Raw genomic sequence first — 17,248 nt, forward strand, 5'->3', positions numbered from 1 at the left:
TAACTTCACAGCATTGCTGTGAAACTGTTAGAAGTAAAATATGTGAAACACTAGGAATAAAGCCTGGCACATAGTAGGTGCTTAGAAAATTGTATTTCATTTCACTGTTTCTGATTTCAATTACTTTTTAGTTGACACTTTTTATATATTTTAGGTAGACAGCTACCTCATTTACATGTAGTCAGTTTGAGTATGTATGTTGCTACTTTCTGTTTTGTAACATTGCCAGATCATTCAAAAGTATTAAATAACAATGGCGATAGCTTAATGGAAATTTTTTTACTGTTTTTTCATTAAAAGTGATAGCTGTTTATTTCAGATATAAAATTTTTATCAATTAAGAAGGGATCCTATTTGTAGTTGGGGTTGCAATTTATTAAAAATGTGTGTCTTAAATGAAGTCATATAATTGTAAGATAATTGTCCAGCTGTAATTATTTGACCTGTTGATATGATGTTAATACATTTCATTAAAGCAGTATTGTAATCCTAGGAGTATTACTTTATGTGAAAACTCTTTTAGTATCTTGTTGAATACTTTTTAAAAACTATGTTTTTTTCTTATTTGAAGTATTTTGCATTCTTTGTAGAAATTTAGAAAGTACAGTTAAATGCAAAACTACAAGGAGTTTATAAAAATGTATCCATAGTCCCATCATTTGAAAACAGCCACTCTTCCCAGGATTTGGTATATATCCTTCCATTGACACTGTCTAGGGCTGATGATTATATAGGAATAGCTATTGCCCAACTTTCTTGTATATATAATTAAAATTCTGATTAGATTTTCCAACTCTTTGTTTTTGTCTGTATATTTCCCCACTACAAGGTCATAAAGATACACTTTTGCATATTCTGCTAAATATTTAAAATTTTGCCTCTCACATTTAAGCCTTTAAGTTATCTGAAATTTACATTTATACATAGGGATTAGTTTTAGGTTTTTAAGTTATGGATAACCAGTTGTCCCCAGACCACTAATCTCTGCAACTCTATCATATATTAGCTTCACAAATATTTTACATTAGATTTTAATATGAAATTAATAGGAGATAATGTGTAAGAAATACTTTTCTTCTATTTCCCATCTTTAACTTGATTTTTATTTAGTTATCCTAAATAAATACTCTTCTTAATCCCAAGGTAAGTACAGCAACCTTTTTATTTTTAAAAGCAGTTACTCTTGTGAAAAATGTATTTGCATCAGTAGTTGCAAAATCAAGTTTGATGTAATTTGAAGTCATTAACAACCTTTTGGTTTTCTGCTCTTATGTTTTAGATATGCATCTCTTGCTTTTACAAAAAACAGCGATGCAAAGATAGCTGTGAAGGAAATGAATGGGATAGAAATAAATGGAAAGTCAGTAAATGTGCGGCCTGTTAAAATTCTTGGAGAATATACATCACCACTTTCCTCCAAAAATGGGAATAGAATTAGTTCGAATAATTTAGAGAAAAGCACCAACAAACAAATCCACTCAGCCTTCTCCATTTCTAGATTGCCCAGAACTAGGCCATGGCAGCTGGGTTCTGAGCAAGACAGTGAGGTTTTCCCTTCCAACCAGGTTAGTGTTTTTGATAGATCCCTTAAATGGTCTTTGTATGTCATATTGCTGTAAGTAGCTTTGTAGAATAAATAACTTCAATATGCAGTCTTGAAATGGGAATGACAGCATTAATCTGAATTGTTTTTAACCTTGAATCCACCTTAACCTGCTTTTGTACAACTCCAGTTGTTCCTGGGGGGATATCTAGATCTTTGTAGACCAAGCTAATGAAAAACTCATTTTAACTAGGCTCTTTGCCAATCCTTCGCAGTCTTTTTATTACTACTCTGCAAGTAACTAATTATAATTTCATCTTTATTTTTCTTTCATAGCTAACCTTATCTCATAATTGTTAAAACCATAAAATGTAGTCATTGTATTTTCATATATTCTCATGTCTCTCTTACTGAGGTAAACACCCTGTGAAAAGTGGTAAAGTTTGCCTTGTTCAGTCTTTTCTCTCCACTGCTCAGCAAATTGCCTGGAGTCCCATAGGCATTCCACAGATTTTTTTTTAAAAAATTACGCACAGTAAAATTCAATACTTTTTGGTGCCTATAGCTTTAGAGAAATGCATATAGGCAAGTCACCACCACCATAATCAAGATTCAGAACAGTTCCATCACTCCAAAACATTATCTTGTACTCTGATCTGTTTCCTATTCTTAAAACTTGACCTTTTTCAGAATGTTATATAAATGAAATTATACTATATAGCCCTGTTAGCCTGGCTTCTTTCACTGAATGCATTTGAGATTGACCCATGTTGTTGTATATACTGGCATTTTATTCCTGCTTATGTTGTGTCCATTTTTATTAAGTTTATTTTATTATTGAATTTTGATTTTTTAATATTCTGATTTTAAGTCCTTTACCAGATAAGATAGGTGATTTGCAAATAATTTTTCTCACTTCGTGCCTTGTCTTTTCATTCCTTTAACAGTGTCTTTCTGTTTTTTATTTTTTTAGTATTTATGAAGTATAATTTATTAATTTTTTCATTTATAATGTATGCTTTTAGTGTTGAAGCTAAGAAATCTTAGCATAATCCAAGGTCACAGAGATTTTGTGTTAATTTTTATATATTGTTTCAGGTATTTGTTGAGGTAATTATTGTTTATTTGCATTTGTTTCTGTTTTGCATATGGAATAGTTCCAGCATCATTTGTTAAAAAGATGTTCCTATTTCTGTTGAATTACCTTTGCACCTTGGTCAAAAATCAATTGACCATGTTTGTGTGAGTCTATTTCTAGACTGGAACTGTTTCGTTGAACTGTCTCTTCCCACCCATTGTACACTGTCTTCATTACTGTAGCTTCATAGTAAGTTTTGAAATCAGGTGGGATGAGTCCTCTAACTTTATTCTTTTTCAGAGTTATTGTAGCTATTTAGTCTCTTTGCCTTGCTGTGTACTTTTATAATTCACCTGTCTACCTACAAAAAAAAAAAAAAATCCTACTTGGATTTTTGCTGGGATTATTTTGAATCCATAGATCAGCACAAGAATAAATACTTGTTGAATAAATGTATCTAATTTTTTCCCTTAATAAGATAAAGGGATCTCTTCTAACTGTGTCATTTATCCAGTCCTTTCCTCATTCCTGGAGTTATCCCATTCCTTTTCTATACTATTAGCAACTCCACTTCCACTCACAGACCTTCGCCTCTGCTCGAAGTCAGGCACAGCCCTTCCTAATCCTGACAGGATTTTCACTTGACTTTGCATTCCTTTAACTTTACCATCCTTATTTGTCCTTTTTTCTTGTTTTTTTTTTGGGGGGGGGGTGGTGTTTTTGTTGTTTGTTTTGTTTTGTTTTGTTTTGTTTTTTTGAGACGGAGTCTCACTCTGTCGCCCAGGCTGGAGTGCAGTGGCGCAATCTCAGTTCACTGCAACTTCTGCCTCCTGGGTTCAAGCAATTCTCCTGCCTCAGCCTCCTGAGTAGCTGGGATTATAGGAACCTACTACCTTGCCTGGCTAATTTTTTTGTGTTTTTAGTACACATGGGGTTTCACCATGTTGGCCAGGCCCATCTTGAATTCCTGACCTCAAGTCATCTGCTCGCCTCGGCCTCCCAAAATGCTGGGATTACTGGCCTGAGCCACCACACCCAGCCTGTCCTATGTTTTTATTGCCAAACTTCTCAAGCAAGTAGGTTATATTCAATGTCTGTTTCTTTGCTTCTCTTTTGTCCTGATAATCTGACTTCAGTCTCTAAAATTTTACCTAAACGGCCCTTTTCATAAGGCACTAGTGACCTTTTATTTGTCTTTCCCTCATCTGCCTTCCTCTTTACTACTTTACCTGTTTGACACTGTGCATCCCTTTCTTGAAACTTTTCCTTTCATCTCAGTGACCCTTCATGTGTGGGATTGATTTGTTTGGTACATAGCCTCAATCTACAGCAGGAAGGAAGGGAACAAAGTGCAGTGAAGCTGCGCGGGGCCCTGAGCTGGAGGTTTGGGAACTGTGGCTCTCCCTTTCCTCTCTTGTGTAGCACATGTGGTCTCCTGCCTCTGCTCTCCCTGTGTTCATTCCCCTTATTGCCCTCTCTCTACACACTGCTTTTCTCTGCTCATGACTGCTTTCTTCCCCCATTTGGCTTTGTTTTGCTTGATTCTAACTGTATTTTCAATTCAAGTCCCTGTGATTTGAGTAATTCATTTGCTTCATGTTCTAATTTCAGTCTTTTTTTTTTTTTTTTTTTTTTGAGACAGGATCTCACTCTGTCACCCAGGCTGGGGTGCAGTGGCACAACCACAGCTCACTGTAGCCCTGAAGTCCTGGGCTCAAGCAATCCTCCCACCTCAGCCTCCCAAGTAGCTGGGACTGCAGGTGTGTCATCATACCCAGCTAATTTTTGTATTTTTCTGTAGAGACCAGGTTGTGCTGTGTTGCCCAGGCTGGTCTCAAACTCCTGTCCTCAAGTGATCCTTCCACCTTGGCCTCCCAAAGTGCTGGGATTACGGGTGTGAACACCCTGCTAATTCCACATGCTGTAGACAGGAAAGTGAATTGATCCAGGCTGTGATTTTGATGTTCATTAGCTCAGGCAGCAACACTCTTGGTCCTGTCAGCTGTGGCAGTGGGCCATGGGGTTGGTAGAGGGAAGTTATAAAGAGGGCCGTACAGGCTGTTGGTAGGAGTATGTGGATAGGGAAGCTCCTGTAACCATCTTTGTTAAGCTATACTCCAAGTTCTCTTTCCTTTCTGGCAATTTCTTATTCCCTTGTTCTTTTTCTGATTCTCAACATTTATTTATTCTATTCATTTAGAAAATATTGATTGTCTACAATGAGAAGCAGAATCGTGATGGTTAATAAAAACTCTTAGATTCATAACCTGGCTCTGCCACTTACTCACCATGTGACTCTGGAAAACTAACCTAACCTTTCCGTTTCTGAGCTTCGTTATCTTAAAATGGAGATGAGAGCCATTACCTCACAAATGTTGATGAGCTTAAATAAGCTTAATACAGAAAAATTTTTAGAACAGTGCCTACCATGGAAGATGTACCCAGAAAATATTAGCTGTTGTTGTTATTACTTACCAATAATTTGGCTTCTTTCTTGGAGAGCATATTCTTTCTTGGAGAGCACTTAACTTCAACTGTCACCTAAACTATTGTATCCCAAACTTTTTATTTATTAAACAAATAGTTATTACATACCAACTGTGTACACTATTCTAGGCACTGGGAAAGCAACAATGAATAAAACAGACAAAAATCTGTACTCTTAAGGAGCTAAAATCTAGTGAGGGAGATACGGCAATAAACGAGCAAGTGAAAGATATAATGTTCTGATGTGAAAGGTCCAGTATATTATGTGTGTTGCCCTGACTTTTCATCGAGGCTTTAAAGTCTGAGTCCTTCCTTTGTTGAACTTTTATGGGATTTACAGTGGTTTTCTACAATTTATAGCCTACTTGCATTGTTAACAGTAATTAATTGGTCATTTTAATTTTGTCTCTTCGCAAATGGAAAGGGCTCTGTTTTATCTCACTATAGTTTTTCCCCCACAGCATATAGTGCACTTCTGGGCATACAATTTGTATTCATTACATACAGCATATAGTAAATACAATGTAAAATATCTCTAATTATTGTGTAGCCTATCTTAGGTTGGTTAAGAGAATTAAGCCTTAATGCCCTAAGCCTAAAACATTTATTTAATGAATGAATCTCTCTCCTGTACATCCAAAATGAAACTAGTTGTGTCCTATCTTTGGGAGAATTGAGAAAGTAGTTACATCACTTTCTGTGTTCTATGGTTCAGATGAGGAATCTGGTTGAGAAAGGCTTATGTAGACATAGCCTCCTATAGTTTATCAGTAAGAAAAAATATTGGGTACGTTTTGTACTACATGGCCCTGAAACACAGCTCAAGTAAATGCAATTGGTACAAACAATCCCAAGTTAAATTTTTGTGAATAGTGCCGCGATAAACATACGTGTGCATGTGTCTTTATAGCAGCATGATTTATAGTCCTTTGGGTATATACCCAGTAATGGGATGGCTGGGTCAAATGGTATTTCTAGTTCTAGATCCCTGAGGAATCGCCACACTGACTTCCACAATGGTTGAACTAGTTTACAGTCCCACCAACAGTGTAAAAGTGTTCCTATTTCTCCACATCCTCTCCAGCACCTGTTCTTTCCTGACTTTTTAATGATTGCCATTCTAACTGGTGTGAGGTGGTATCTCATTGTGGTTTTGATTTGCATTTCTCTGATGGCCAGTGATGATGAGCATTTTTTCCTGTGTCTTTTGGCAGCATAAATGTCTTCTTTTGAGAAGTGTCTGTTCATATCCCTTGCCCACTTTTTGATGGGGTTGTTTTTTTCTTGTAAATTTGTTGGAGTTCATTGTAGATTCTGGATATTAGCCCTTTGTCAGGTTCTAAAAAAATTAAAAAATAAAGTAAATTTTTAAGGAATTTTTATTTTATTATTTTAATTTTCAAATATATTATTGTTGAATAAGCTGTATTATCTTTATGTAATGGTCCTTACTGATTTTAAGAAAACTTTTTAAATGCTTATTTAGGGTGTCAAGAAGAATTGTAAGCAGATTGAATCTGCTAAATTATTACCTGATACACCTGTTCAATTCATACCTCCAAATACATTGAACCTTCGTAGCTTTACCAAGATCATAAAGAGACTGGCTGAACTGCATCCAGAAGTCAGCAGGTAATAACCAAAATTATATTTTAACTGCTTTAAAACTTTTGTGTAAAAATATAGTTCAAGTTAATAACTTAGATATATTCAGAATGTATTCCTTTGGAAAAGACAAATACTCATGTATGTTTTCCTTTTGCATAGAGACCGTATTATAAATGCACTTCAGGAAGTGAGAATAAGACATAAAGGTTTTCTGAATGGCTTATCTATTAATACTATTGTGGAGATGACTTCATCTCTTCTGAAAAACTCTGCTTCCAGTTAGGAATTCAAAAAACAATAAAGAGGTAAAGTAATCATATTCTTTCATATTTGAATATTACTTAAAATTTATAAGCTATTGATTTCATTTTCTTTTTACATAAAAAACATATTAAATTTAAAATAATAATATAATCACAAAATAATATAAATTTTAAAGCAAGCATACTGTAATTAGTTAACTACTAATACAAAACTAATTACCCTAAAATTGACTGGCTTAAACAACACTCATAAACTCACAGTTTGCAGATCAGGATTCAGGAGTGACTTAGCCGGGTGGTTTTAGCTCAGGGTTTTTCATGTTGCAGTCAAGATGTTGGCCTGGACTGTAGTCATTCAGAGGTTTCCCTGAGACCAGAGGATCTGCTTCTCAGGGGGCTCATTCACATGTCTGTTGGCAACAGGCCTCAGTTCCTCACCACATAGGCCCTTCCATAAGGCTCTTCAAATGTTTTTGCATCATGGCAGCTGGCTTCCCCTAAGCAAGAGAGAGACAGAGCAAGATGGAAGCTGCATTGTCTTGTATTATCTACCCTCAGTAGTCGCAGATACTGCAATTTTTACATACCGAAGGTTTGTGGCAACCCTGCATCAAGCAAGTCTATCAGCGCCATTTTTCCAACAATGTTTACCCACTTTGTGTCTGTGTCACATTTTGGTAATTCATACAACATTTCAAACTTTTTTGTGACGCCTGTATGGTGATTGTGATCAGTGATCTTTGTTACTATTGTAATTATTTTGGGGCACTTTGAACTGCACCCATACAAAACAGCAAATTTTATAAATGTGTGTGTTCTGACCACTCCACTCATTGGCTGTTTCCCCATCTCTTTCCCTCTCTTTGGTCTTCCTATTCCTTGAAACACAATATTGAAATTAGGCCAACTGATAACCCTATAATGGCCTGTAAGTATTCCAGGGAAAGAAAGAGTCACATTAAATGACTCTTAAATAAAAGAAAGAGCTCACTTTAAATCGAAAGCTAGAAATGATTAAGCTTAGTGAGGAAGGCATGTCAAAAGCCAAGATAGGCTGAAAACTGGGCCTTTTGTACCAGTTAGCCACATGGTTCGTTGTTGTGAAGCCAATGAGGAAAAGTTACTGATGGGGATTACAAGCGCTGCTCCAGTGGACATGAGAATGATCGCAAAGTGAAACAACCTTATTGCTGATGTGGTGAAAATTTTAGTAGTCTATGTAGAAGATCATAGCAGCCACAACATTGCCTTAAGCCAAAGCCTAATTCAGAGCAAGGACCTCTTTTCCATTATTTGAAGGTGATGAGAGAGGGGAGGAAGCTGAGGAAGAAAAGTGTGAAGCTAACAGAGGGTTGGTTAGTTCATGAGGTTTAAAGAAATAAGCCATCTTTTTTTTTTTTCTCTGAGATTTTGGTGCACCCATCGCCCAAGCCCTGAGCAGTGTACACTATACCCAACATATAGTCTTCTATCCTTCACCCCACTCCCACCCTTTCCCTCAGTCCCCAAAGTCCAATGTATCATTCTAAGAAGTCGTCTTTCTAACAAAAGTGCAATGTGAAGCAGCAAATGCTGATGTAGAAGCCGTAGCAAGATGCCCAGAAGATCTGGGTTAGATAATTGATGACGGTAGCCACACTAAACAGCAGATATTCAGTGTAGAAGAAACAGCCATCTACTGAAAGAAGATGCCATCTGGGACTTTCACAGCTTGAGAGGAAAAGTCAATTCCTAGCTTCAAAGGACAGGCACGCTCTCTCGTTAGGGGCTAATGCAGCTGTTGACTTTAAGTTCAAGCTGATGCTCATTTACCGTTCTGAAAATTCAAGTGCCCTTAGGAATTACACTAAATCTACTCTGCCTCCACTCTGTGAATGGAACAAAGCCTGGATGACAACACATCTGTTTATAGCATGGAGGTTTTTTGGGTTTTGTTCTTTTTTTAGAGATAGGGTCTTGCTATCACCTAGGCTGGAGTGCAGTGACACAATCATAGCTCACTGCAACCCTAAACTCCTGGACTCAAAAGATCCTCCTGCCTCAGTCTCCTAAGTGCTAGAACTACAGTAGGTGCACACCACCATACCCTGCTACTTTCTTTTTAAATTTCAACCTTTCAGCCAGGCACAGTGGCTCACGCCTGTAATCCCAGCACTTTGGGAGGCCGAGGCGGGCGGATCACAAAGTCGAGAGATCGAGACCATCCTGGCCAACATGGTGAAACCCCATCTCTACTAAAAATACAAAAATTAGCCGGGCGTGGTGGCGTACGCCTATAGTCCCAGCTATTCGGGAGGCTGAGGCAAGAGAATCACTTGAACCTGGGAGGCAGAGGTTGCAGTGAGCTGAGATCACGCCACTGCACTCCAGCCTGGCGACAGAGCGAGACTTCGTCTCAAAAAAAAAAAAAAATAATTAAACCTTTTGTAGAGACAAGGTCTCACCTATGTTGCCCAGGCTGGTCTCATATTCCTGGCCTTAAGCAATTCTCCCACTTTAGCCTCCCAGAGTGCTAAGGATTACAGGCATGAGCCACTGAGCCCAGCCTGCAGCATAGTTTACTGAATCCCTGGACTCAGGCAGTCCTCCTGACTCAGCCTCCCTCAGTAGCTGGGATTACAGGCACATACCACCATGCCAGGATAATTTTGTTTGTTTGTTTGTTTTAGAGGTCGGGTCTTACCATGTTACCCAGGCTGGTTTACTGAATCTTTTAAGCTCACCATTGAGACCAACTACTCAGAAAAAAAAAATTTCTTTCAAAATACTGTTGCTCATTGACAATGCACTTAGTCACCAAGAACTCTGATGGAGATGTAGAAGGAAATTAATGGGTTTTTTTAATGCCTGCTAACACAACATCCATTCTGCAGCCCATGGATCAAGGAGTAATTTTGACTCAAGTCTTAAATATTTAAGAAATACATTTCATAAGGTTATAGCTGTCATAGCTGATTCTCTAATGGATCTGGGCAAAGTAAATTGAAAACTTCATGGAAAGGAGTCACCATTCTAGATGCCATTAAGAATATTTATTATTCATGAGAGGAGGTAAAAATATCAATATTCACAAGAGTTTGGAAGAAGTTGAATGCAACTCATGGATGACTTTAAGGGATTCAAGACTTAAGTGGAGGAAGTAACTGCTGATGTGGTAGACATAGCAAGACAATTCAAATTAGAAGTGGAGCCTGAAGATGTGACTGAATTGCTGCAACCTCATGATAAAATTTGAATAGATGAGAAGTTCCTTATTGTGGATAAGCAAAGAAAGTGCTTTCTTTTTTTATTATTTGTTATTTTTGTAGAGATGGGATCTTGTTATTTTTCCCAGGCTGGTCTCAAACTTCTGGCCTCAAGCAATTCTCCCACTCAGCCTCCCAAAGTGCTGGAATTACAGGTGTGAGCCACTGTGCCCAGCCCAGAAAATGCTTTCTTGAGATGCAGTCTACTGCTGGTGAACATGCTGTGAACATTGTTGAAATAACAACAGAGGATTTGGAATAGTACATAAACTTAGGTGATAAAGCAGTGGCAAAGTTTGAGGGTGTTTTAAAAAAAGTTTAAGGAAATTGACTCCAATTTTGAAAGAAGTCCTACTCTGGGTAAAATGCTATCATATAGAATCTCAAGCTACGGAGAAATCTTTTGTGAATGAAAGAGTCAGTTGATGCAGCAAACTTCATTGTTGTCTCATTTTAAGAAGTTGCCACAGCCACTCCAGCCTTCAGCATGACATGAGTACATCAGAGAAAAACTGCTTGAAAAATTAAAGCCTATAAGAACTATAAAGCAGCTGGAGGGAGAAAGTTTACCTTAAGAGTGCAACAGTTAGATTCACAGCTGACTCTCAACAGAAGTCACCAAATAATTCTCCAAGCCCAAAGCTCTAGACCCAGGAAAAGAGCCTTCAAAAATAAATGTAAAATAACTAATTATCATGCAAATAAACTAAGATAATTTGTTACTTTAGAAGAAGCCCTACTCCAAAGAAAATACCAGAATGTTCTCTGAGAAAAAAGTGATTTTAAATGAAAGGTCAGAGGTACAGGAGAAATGAAGATCAACGAAGATTAAATATGTGGTAGGTCTCAATCAATATTGGCTGTAGAAAACAAAAATAATGATGTTTTGTAGGTTCTGATATAATTAAAATACATGACAATACTAATACATAAGTTGAGAGGGGATTAAGTATTCTTACTATTCTAAACACCTTGCAGTTTGGGAAGAGAGTAAGATGTTCTGTGTTGGGGGTACTCAAGACCACCCCAAGCTTCATTATATGCTAGGAGGACTCACATAACTCAGTATTTAGATGTATTCATGGCTATGATTTATTACAGCAACAAAATATGAAGCAAAATCAGCAAAGGGAAAAGGTACATAAGGTGAAGTCTGGAGGAAACAGGCTTCCAAAAGTCCTTTTCCAGTGGAATCACACAAGATGTGCTTAATTGCAATGAATTGTGACACCTATAAAATGTTGTCTACCAGGGAAGCTCATTAAAGACTCAGTGCCCAAGGATTTTACTGGGGGTTGGTCATGTAGTTGCCCTCTGCCTAGCACATACTATAGCTCCAGGCTGTCAGGGAGCAGCAATTCAACATAAATCACATTGTTTGTATAGCAGTTTTAGTATAGTGAGGCACTCATCACTTCTGGAAATGGTGGGAACCCCCACCCCAAAATCCCAAGTTCCTAGATACCAGCCAGGGGCCAACCTTGCAAGCAGGTCTTTCAAAGGATGGCAGTCTCAGGCCTGCTACATTAACTCTTTTTCTACATATGTGCCAGTTGATATCAGAACAAAGAATCCATGTTATAAATCTGGGGGCAACTACTAAAAGAACAATTTTCTTTTTTTGGGTGGGGGGAGGGGTTTGTTAGTTTTTGGTTTTTGTTTTTTGTTTTGAGACGGAGTCACTCAGTCGCCCAGGCGCGATCTCAGCTCACTGCAACCTCCACCTCCCAGGTTCAAGCAATTCTGCCTCAGCCTCCCAAGTAGCTGAGACTACAGTCATGCGCCAACATGCCCATCTAATTTTTGTGTTTTTAGTAGAGACGGGGTTTCACCATGTTGGCCAGGATGGTCTCGATCTCTTGACCTTGTGATCCGCCCGCCTCGGCCTCCCAAAGTGCTAGGATTACAGGCATGAGCCACCGTGCCTGGCCCCTAAAAGAACAATTTTCAAAAGCATGCAGAAAGTGAAGTTGGACCTTGACCTTACACCATATCCAAAAATCAACTAAAATGAATCAACAACTTAAACATAAGAGTTAAAATTATAAAACTCTTAGAAGAAAATGGTGGAAAACTTTTGCAGTATTGGATTTAGCACTGATTTGGATATGACAACAGAAGCATGGACAACAAAAGAAGATACATATATTAGACGTCATCAAAATCAAAAACTTGAACATCAAAGGACACTATCAAAAGAGTGAAAAGGCAGCCCATAGAATGAGAAAATATTTATAAATCATATATCTGATAAGGGGTTAATACCCAGAATAGGCTGGGGAGGGGGTGGCTCACGCCAGTAATCCCAACACTTTGGGAGGCAGGCAAATCGCTTGAGGCCAGGAATTCAAAACCAGCCTGGGCAACATGGTGAAACCCTATCTCCACAAAAAATACGAAAATTAGCCGAGAATGATAGCACATACCTATAGTCCTAGCTACTCAGGAGGCTGAAGTGAAGGATCCCTTGAGCCTGGGAGGCAGAAGTTTCAGTGAGCTGAGATTACACTGCTGCACTCCAGCCTGGGTGATACAGCAAGACTCTATCTCAAAAAAAACAAAAAACAAAAAAAAAAGGCACGTAGACCAATGGAACAGAATAGAAAACTCAGAAAATAATGCACACTTGTAACAATCTGATCTTCAACGAAGTCAACAAAAACAAGCAATGGAGAAAGGACTCCCTATTCAATAAATGGTGCTGGGATAACTGGTTAGCCATATGCAGAAGACTGAAACTAGACCCCTTCCTTATACCATATACAAAAATCAACATGGATTAATGACTTAAGTGTACAGCCTAAAATTTATAAAAACCCTTGAAGAAAACCTAAGAATTACCATTCTGGACAGTAGGACAATTACATTCTGGCCAAGATTTCATGATGAAGATGCCAAAAGCAATTACAACAAAAACAAAAATTGACAAATGGGACCTAATTAAACTAAAGAGCTTGTGCACAGCAAAAGAAACTATCAACAGAGTAAACAGATAACCCACAGAATATGAGAAAATATTTGCAAACTATGTATCTGACAAAGGTCTAATATCCAGAATCTGTAAGGAACTTAAATTAACAAGAAAAAAATAACCCCATTAAAAAAATGGGTGAAGGACATGAACAGACATTTGTCTCAAAAGAATACATTTACATGGCCAACAAGCATATGAAAAAATGCTCCGTATCACTGATCACTGGAGAAATGCAAGTCAAAACCACAAGATACCATCTTATACCACTCAGAATGGCTATTACTAAATAAAGTCAAAAAATAACAGATGCTAACAAGGTTGTAGAGAAGGGAATGCCTATGCACTGTTGGTGGGAATGTAAATTAGTTCAGTCATTGTGGAAAGCAGTTTGGTGATTTCTCAAAGAACTTAAAACAGAACTACCATTCGGGCCAGCAATCCCATTGTTGAGTATATGCCCAAAGGAATGTAAATCATTGTACCATAAAGATACATGCATGTGTATATTTATCACAGCACTATTCACAATAGCAGAGACATGAAATCAACCCAAATGCCCATCTGTGGTAGACTGGATAAAGATAAGTGTATGTATACACCATGGAGTACTATGCAGCCATAAAAATGAATGAGATGATGTGCTTTGCAGCAGTATGGATGGAGCTAGAGGCCGTTATCCTAAGCAAAGTAATGCAGGAACAGAAAACCAAATACCACGTGTTCTCACTTATAAATGGGAGCTAAACTTTGAGTACACATGGACAAAGAAGGGAATAGCAGACACTGCAGCCTACTTAAGGGTAAACGGTAGGAAGAGGGTGAGGATCAAAAAACTACCTATCTGGTACCACGCTTATTACCTGGATGATGAAATAATCTATACACTAAACCCCACAACATGTAATTTATCTATATCGATATAACGAACCTGCACATATGCCCCTGAAACTAAAACAGAAGTTTAAAATAAAATATCTTATTTTTCTTTATTAAAATAAAATAAAATGAGAGGCATGTGAAATAAATATTAGAATTAAAATGATTGCTAGATACAAAGACAATACACAAAAATTAATTGCAATCCTCACTATCCATGATGTAAGAAAAATGAAATTTGTTAAAAGATATTCTAGTACCATTAGAAACAATCAGGTGCCTAGGAATGTATTTAACAAAAGATACTCAACAATCATTGTTGATTTCTCCTTTCTTTTGATTCTAGAACTTCCTTGGAAAGTGTGTTTCCTCCTTCAGAGAATGTTCTACAGCACTTAGGAAAAAGTAGTAATAACAAGATGATGTAATTAAATAGGCTCTATAAATGGGCTAAGCTGTTAAAATATTCTATTTTATATCCCTCCTTTAAAATCTAGCAACAGTTGTCTATACAATATTAAGATCTTCTCTCTATATTTAAAGTTAAAGTATAATTTTAATAAGTTTTTAAATTTTTTTATTTCAATTTTGTTACTTAGAACATCAAGGTGCATATTTGTGATCTAAAGAAATTGTCTTGTCCATTTTTAAAACCTTTATTAAGTCACTTTTAAAATGTATTGACCAAGAAGGAGGTTTGTTGTTACATCAGTGTTTGTGAAATGATTTCTATACATAAAAAATGTAATTTACCTGAACTTTGTCTTAAGACTCTTACATTGGATTACAGGATAACAGATAAATAAACTGTATAGATACATTCAGTATCATACAACATTTTGGAATGTGTATGCTTTCAGGCTTCCAAGATAATTAAATTACTGTCATGATACATTTCATGCATTTTTATGACTTCAGTATAAAACATTCAGGTGTGTTAGCCTTCACTGGGAAGGGTAAACTTGTATGTGCTTTGGTAAAGTACTTAAATTCCAATGTTCCCTATAGTGCTTGCATTCATTTTGTGAAAAGTTCTGTTGTATTGTTAGAACAATTTTCAAAGGCTAATTTTATGCCTTATCTGATAGAAATATAGAATAGATGGTTAATTGCTTACTTTTTAAAAGGAATATAATATTTAAGTTCCATTTTTATTAATAGTAAGATTAACATTTAAGTCTGCATTTTCTTTAAATGTTTTAAATGTTTATAGCATTCAATGTTTAGTTGGTTTTACTTGACTAAAAATTAGCCCTTTAACGTTTATATTTGATGTATTTATATTTAATAAAAGCATCTAATCTTTAGTACCACTGTCAATTTAATGCTTTCTTCAGGTTCAGTGGCATTTTCTTTTTTGTTTTTCCAGAATAACAAATATTCTTTATTTATTTTATTTATTTTAATTGCCAGATAGTAGTTGTACATATTCATGGGGCACGTACTAATGTTTTCATATATATAATGTATTTAAATCAAATCAGAGTAGTTAGCATATTTATCATCTCAAACATTTATCATTTGTTTGTCTTGGGAACATTCAATATCCTACTTGTAGCTATTTGAAATTATATGTTACTGTTAACTATAGCCATCCTATAGTGGTACAGAAAGGTAGAACTCATTCCTCCTATGTAGCTGTGATTTTGTATCCTTAAACAAATCTCTCCCTATCTTCCCCTTCCCAGTCTTTAGTATCCTTTGTTCTACCTTTTATTTCTATGATATCAACTTTTCTTTAGCTTCCACATGAGTAAGAACATACAGTGTTTAACTTTCTGTTCCTGGCTTATTTCATTTAACATAATGTCTGCTAGGTTCCATCCATTGCCACAAATGACAGGATTCATTCTTTTTTATGGCCAAATAGTATTCCATTGTGTATATGTACCACATTTTATTTATCCATTCATCTGTTGTTGGACACTTAGTTTAACTTCATATCTTGCCTGTTGTGAATAGTGCCATACCACTCTTTTTTTTTTATACTTTAAGTTCTAGGATACACGTGCACAACATGCAGGTTTCTTACATATGTGTACATGTGCCATGTCGGTGTGCTGCACCCGTTAACTCGTCATTTACATTAGGTATATCTCTTAGTGCTATCCTTCTCCCCTCCCCCTACCCCACGACAGGCCCCGGTGTGTGATGTTTCCCACCCTGTGTCCAAGCGTTCTCATTGTTCAGTTCCCACCTATGAGTGAGAACATGCGGTGTTTGGTTTTCTGTCCTTGCGATAGTTTGCTCAGAATTATGGTTTCCAGCTTCATCCATGTCCCTACAAAGGACACGAACTCATCCTTTTTTATGGCTGCATAGTATTCCATGGTGTATATGTGCCACATTTTCCTAATCCAGTCTCTCATTGATGGACATTTGGGTTGGTTCCAAGTCTTTGCTATTGTGAATAGTGCCGCAATAAACATACGTGTGCATATGTCTTTATAGCAGCATGATTTATAGTCCTTTGGGTATATGCCCAGTAATGGGATGGCTGGGTCAAATGGTATTTCTAGTTCTAGATCCTTGAGGAATCGCCACACTGTCTTCCACAATGGTTGAACTAGTTTACAGTCCCACCAACAGTGTAAAAGCGTTCCTATTTCTCCACATCCCCTCTAGCACCTGTTGTTTCCTGACTTGTTCATGATTGCCATTCTAACTGGTGTGAGAAGGTATCTCATTGTGGTTTTGATTTGCATTTCTCTGATGGCCAGTGATGATGAGCATTTTTTCATGTGCCTGTTGGCTGCATAAATGTCTTCTTTTGAGACGTGTCTGTTCATATCCTTCGCCCACTTTGTGATGGGGGTTGTTTGATTTTTTCTTGTAAATTTGTTTAAGTTCTTTGTAGATTCTGGATATTAACCCTTTGTCAGATGGGTAGATTGTAAAAATTTTCTCCCATTCTGTAGGTTGCCTGTTCATTCTGATGGTAGTTTCTTTTGCTGTGCAGAAGCTCTTTAGTTTAATTAGATCCCATTTGTCAAATTTGGCTTTTGTTGCCATTGTTTTTGGTGTTTTAGTCATGAAGTCCTTGCCCATGCCTATGTCCTGAATGGTATTGCCTAGGTTTTCTTCTAGGGTTTTTATGGTTTTAGGTCTAACATTTAAGTCTTTAATCTATCTTGAATTAATTTTTGTATAAGGTGTAAGGAAGGGATCCAGTTT

At 36.9% G+C, this 17,248-nt stretch overlaps 1 protein-coding gene across 1 annotated transcript in view; it reads left to right on the plus strand.

The window, feature by feature from the left end:
* The window catches only part of RBM44 (RNA binding motif protein 44), a 45,592-nt gene extending 30,211 nt beyond the window's left edge, over positions 1–15,381 (plus strand). Inside the window, exons 13-16 of the mRNA XM_054550061.1 lie at positions 1,280–1,565; positions 6,595–6,740; positions 6,876–7,021; positions 14,421–15,381. Of these exons, the coding sequence (XP_054406036.1) occupies positions 1,280–1,565; positions 6,595–6,740; positions 6,876–6,999 (556 nt within the window). The 3' untranslated portion in view covers positions 7,000–7,021; positions 14,421–15,381. The remainder of the gene's footprint in view (positions 1–1,279; positions 1,566–6,594; positions 6,741–6,875; positions 7,022–14,420) is intronic.
* Positions 15,382–17,248: the final 1,867 nt, after the last annotated feature.

The sequence above is a fragment of the Pongo abelii genome, chromosome 11 (genome assembly GCF_028885655.2).
Source record: "Pongo abelii isolate AG06213 chromosome 11, NHGRI_mPonAbe1-v2.0_pri, whole genome shotgun sequence".
NCBI lineage: Eukaryota > Metazoa > Chordata > Mammalia > Primates > Hominidae > Pongo > Pongo abelii.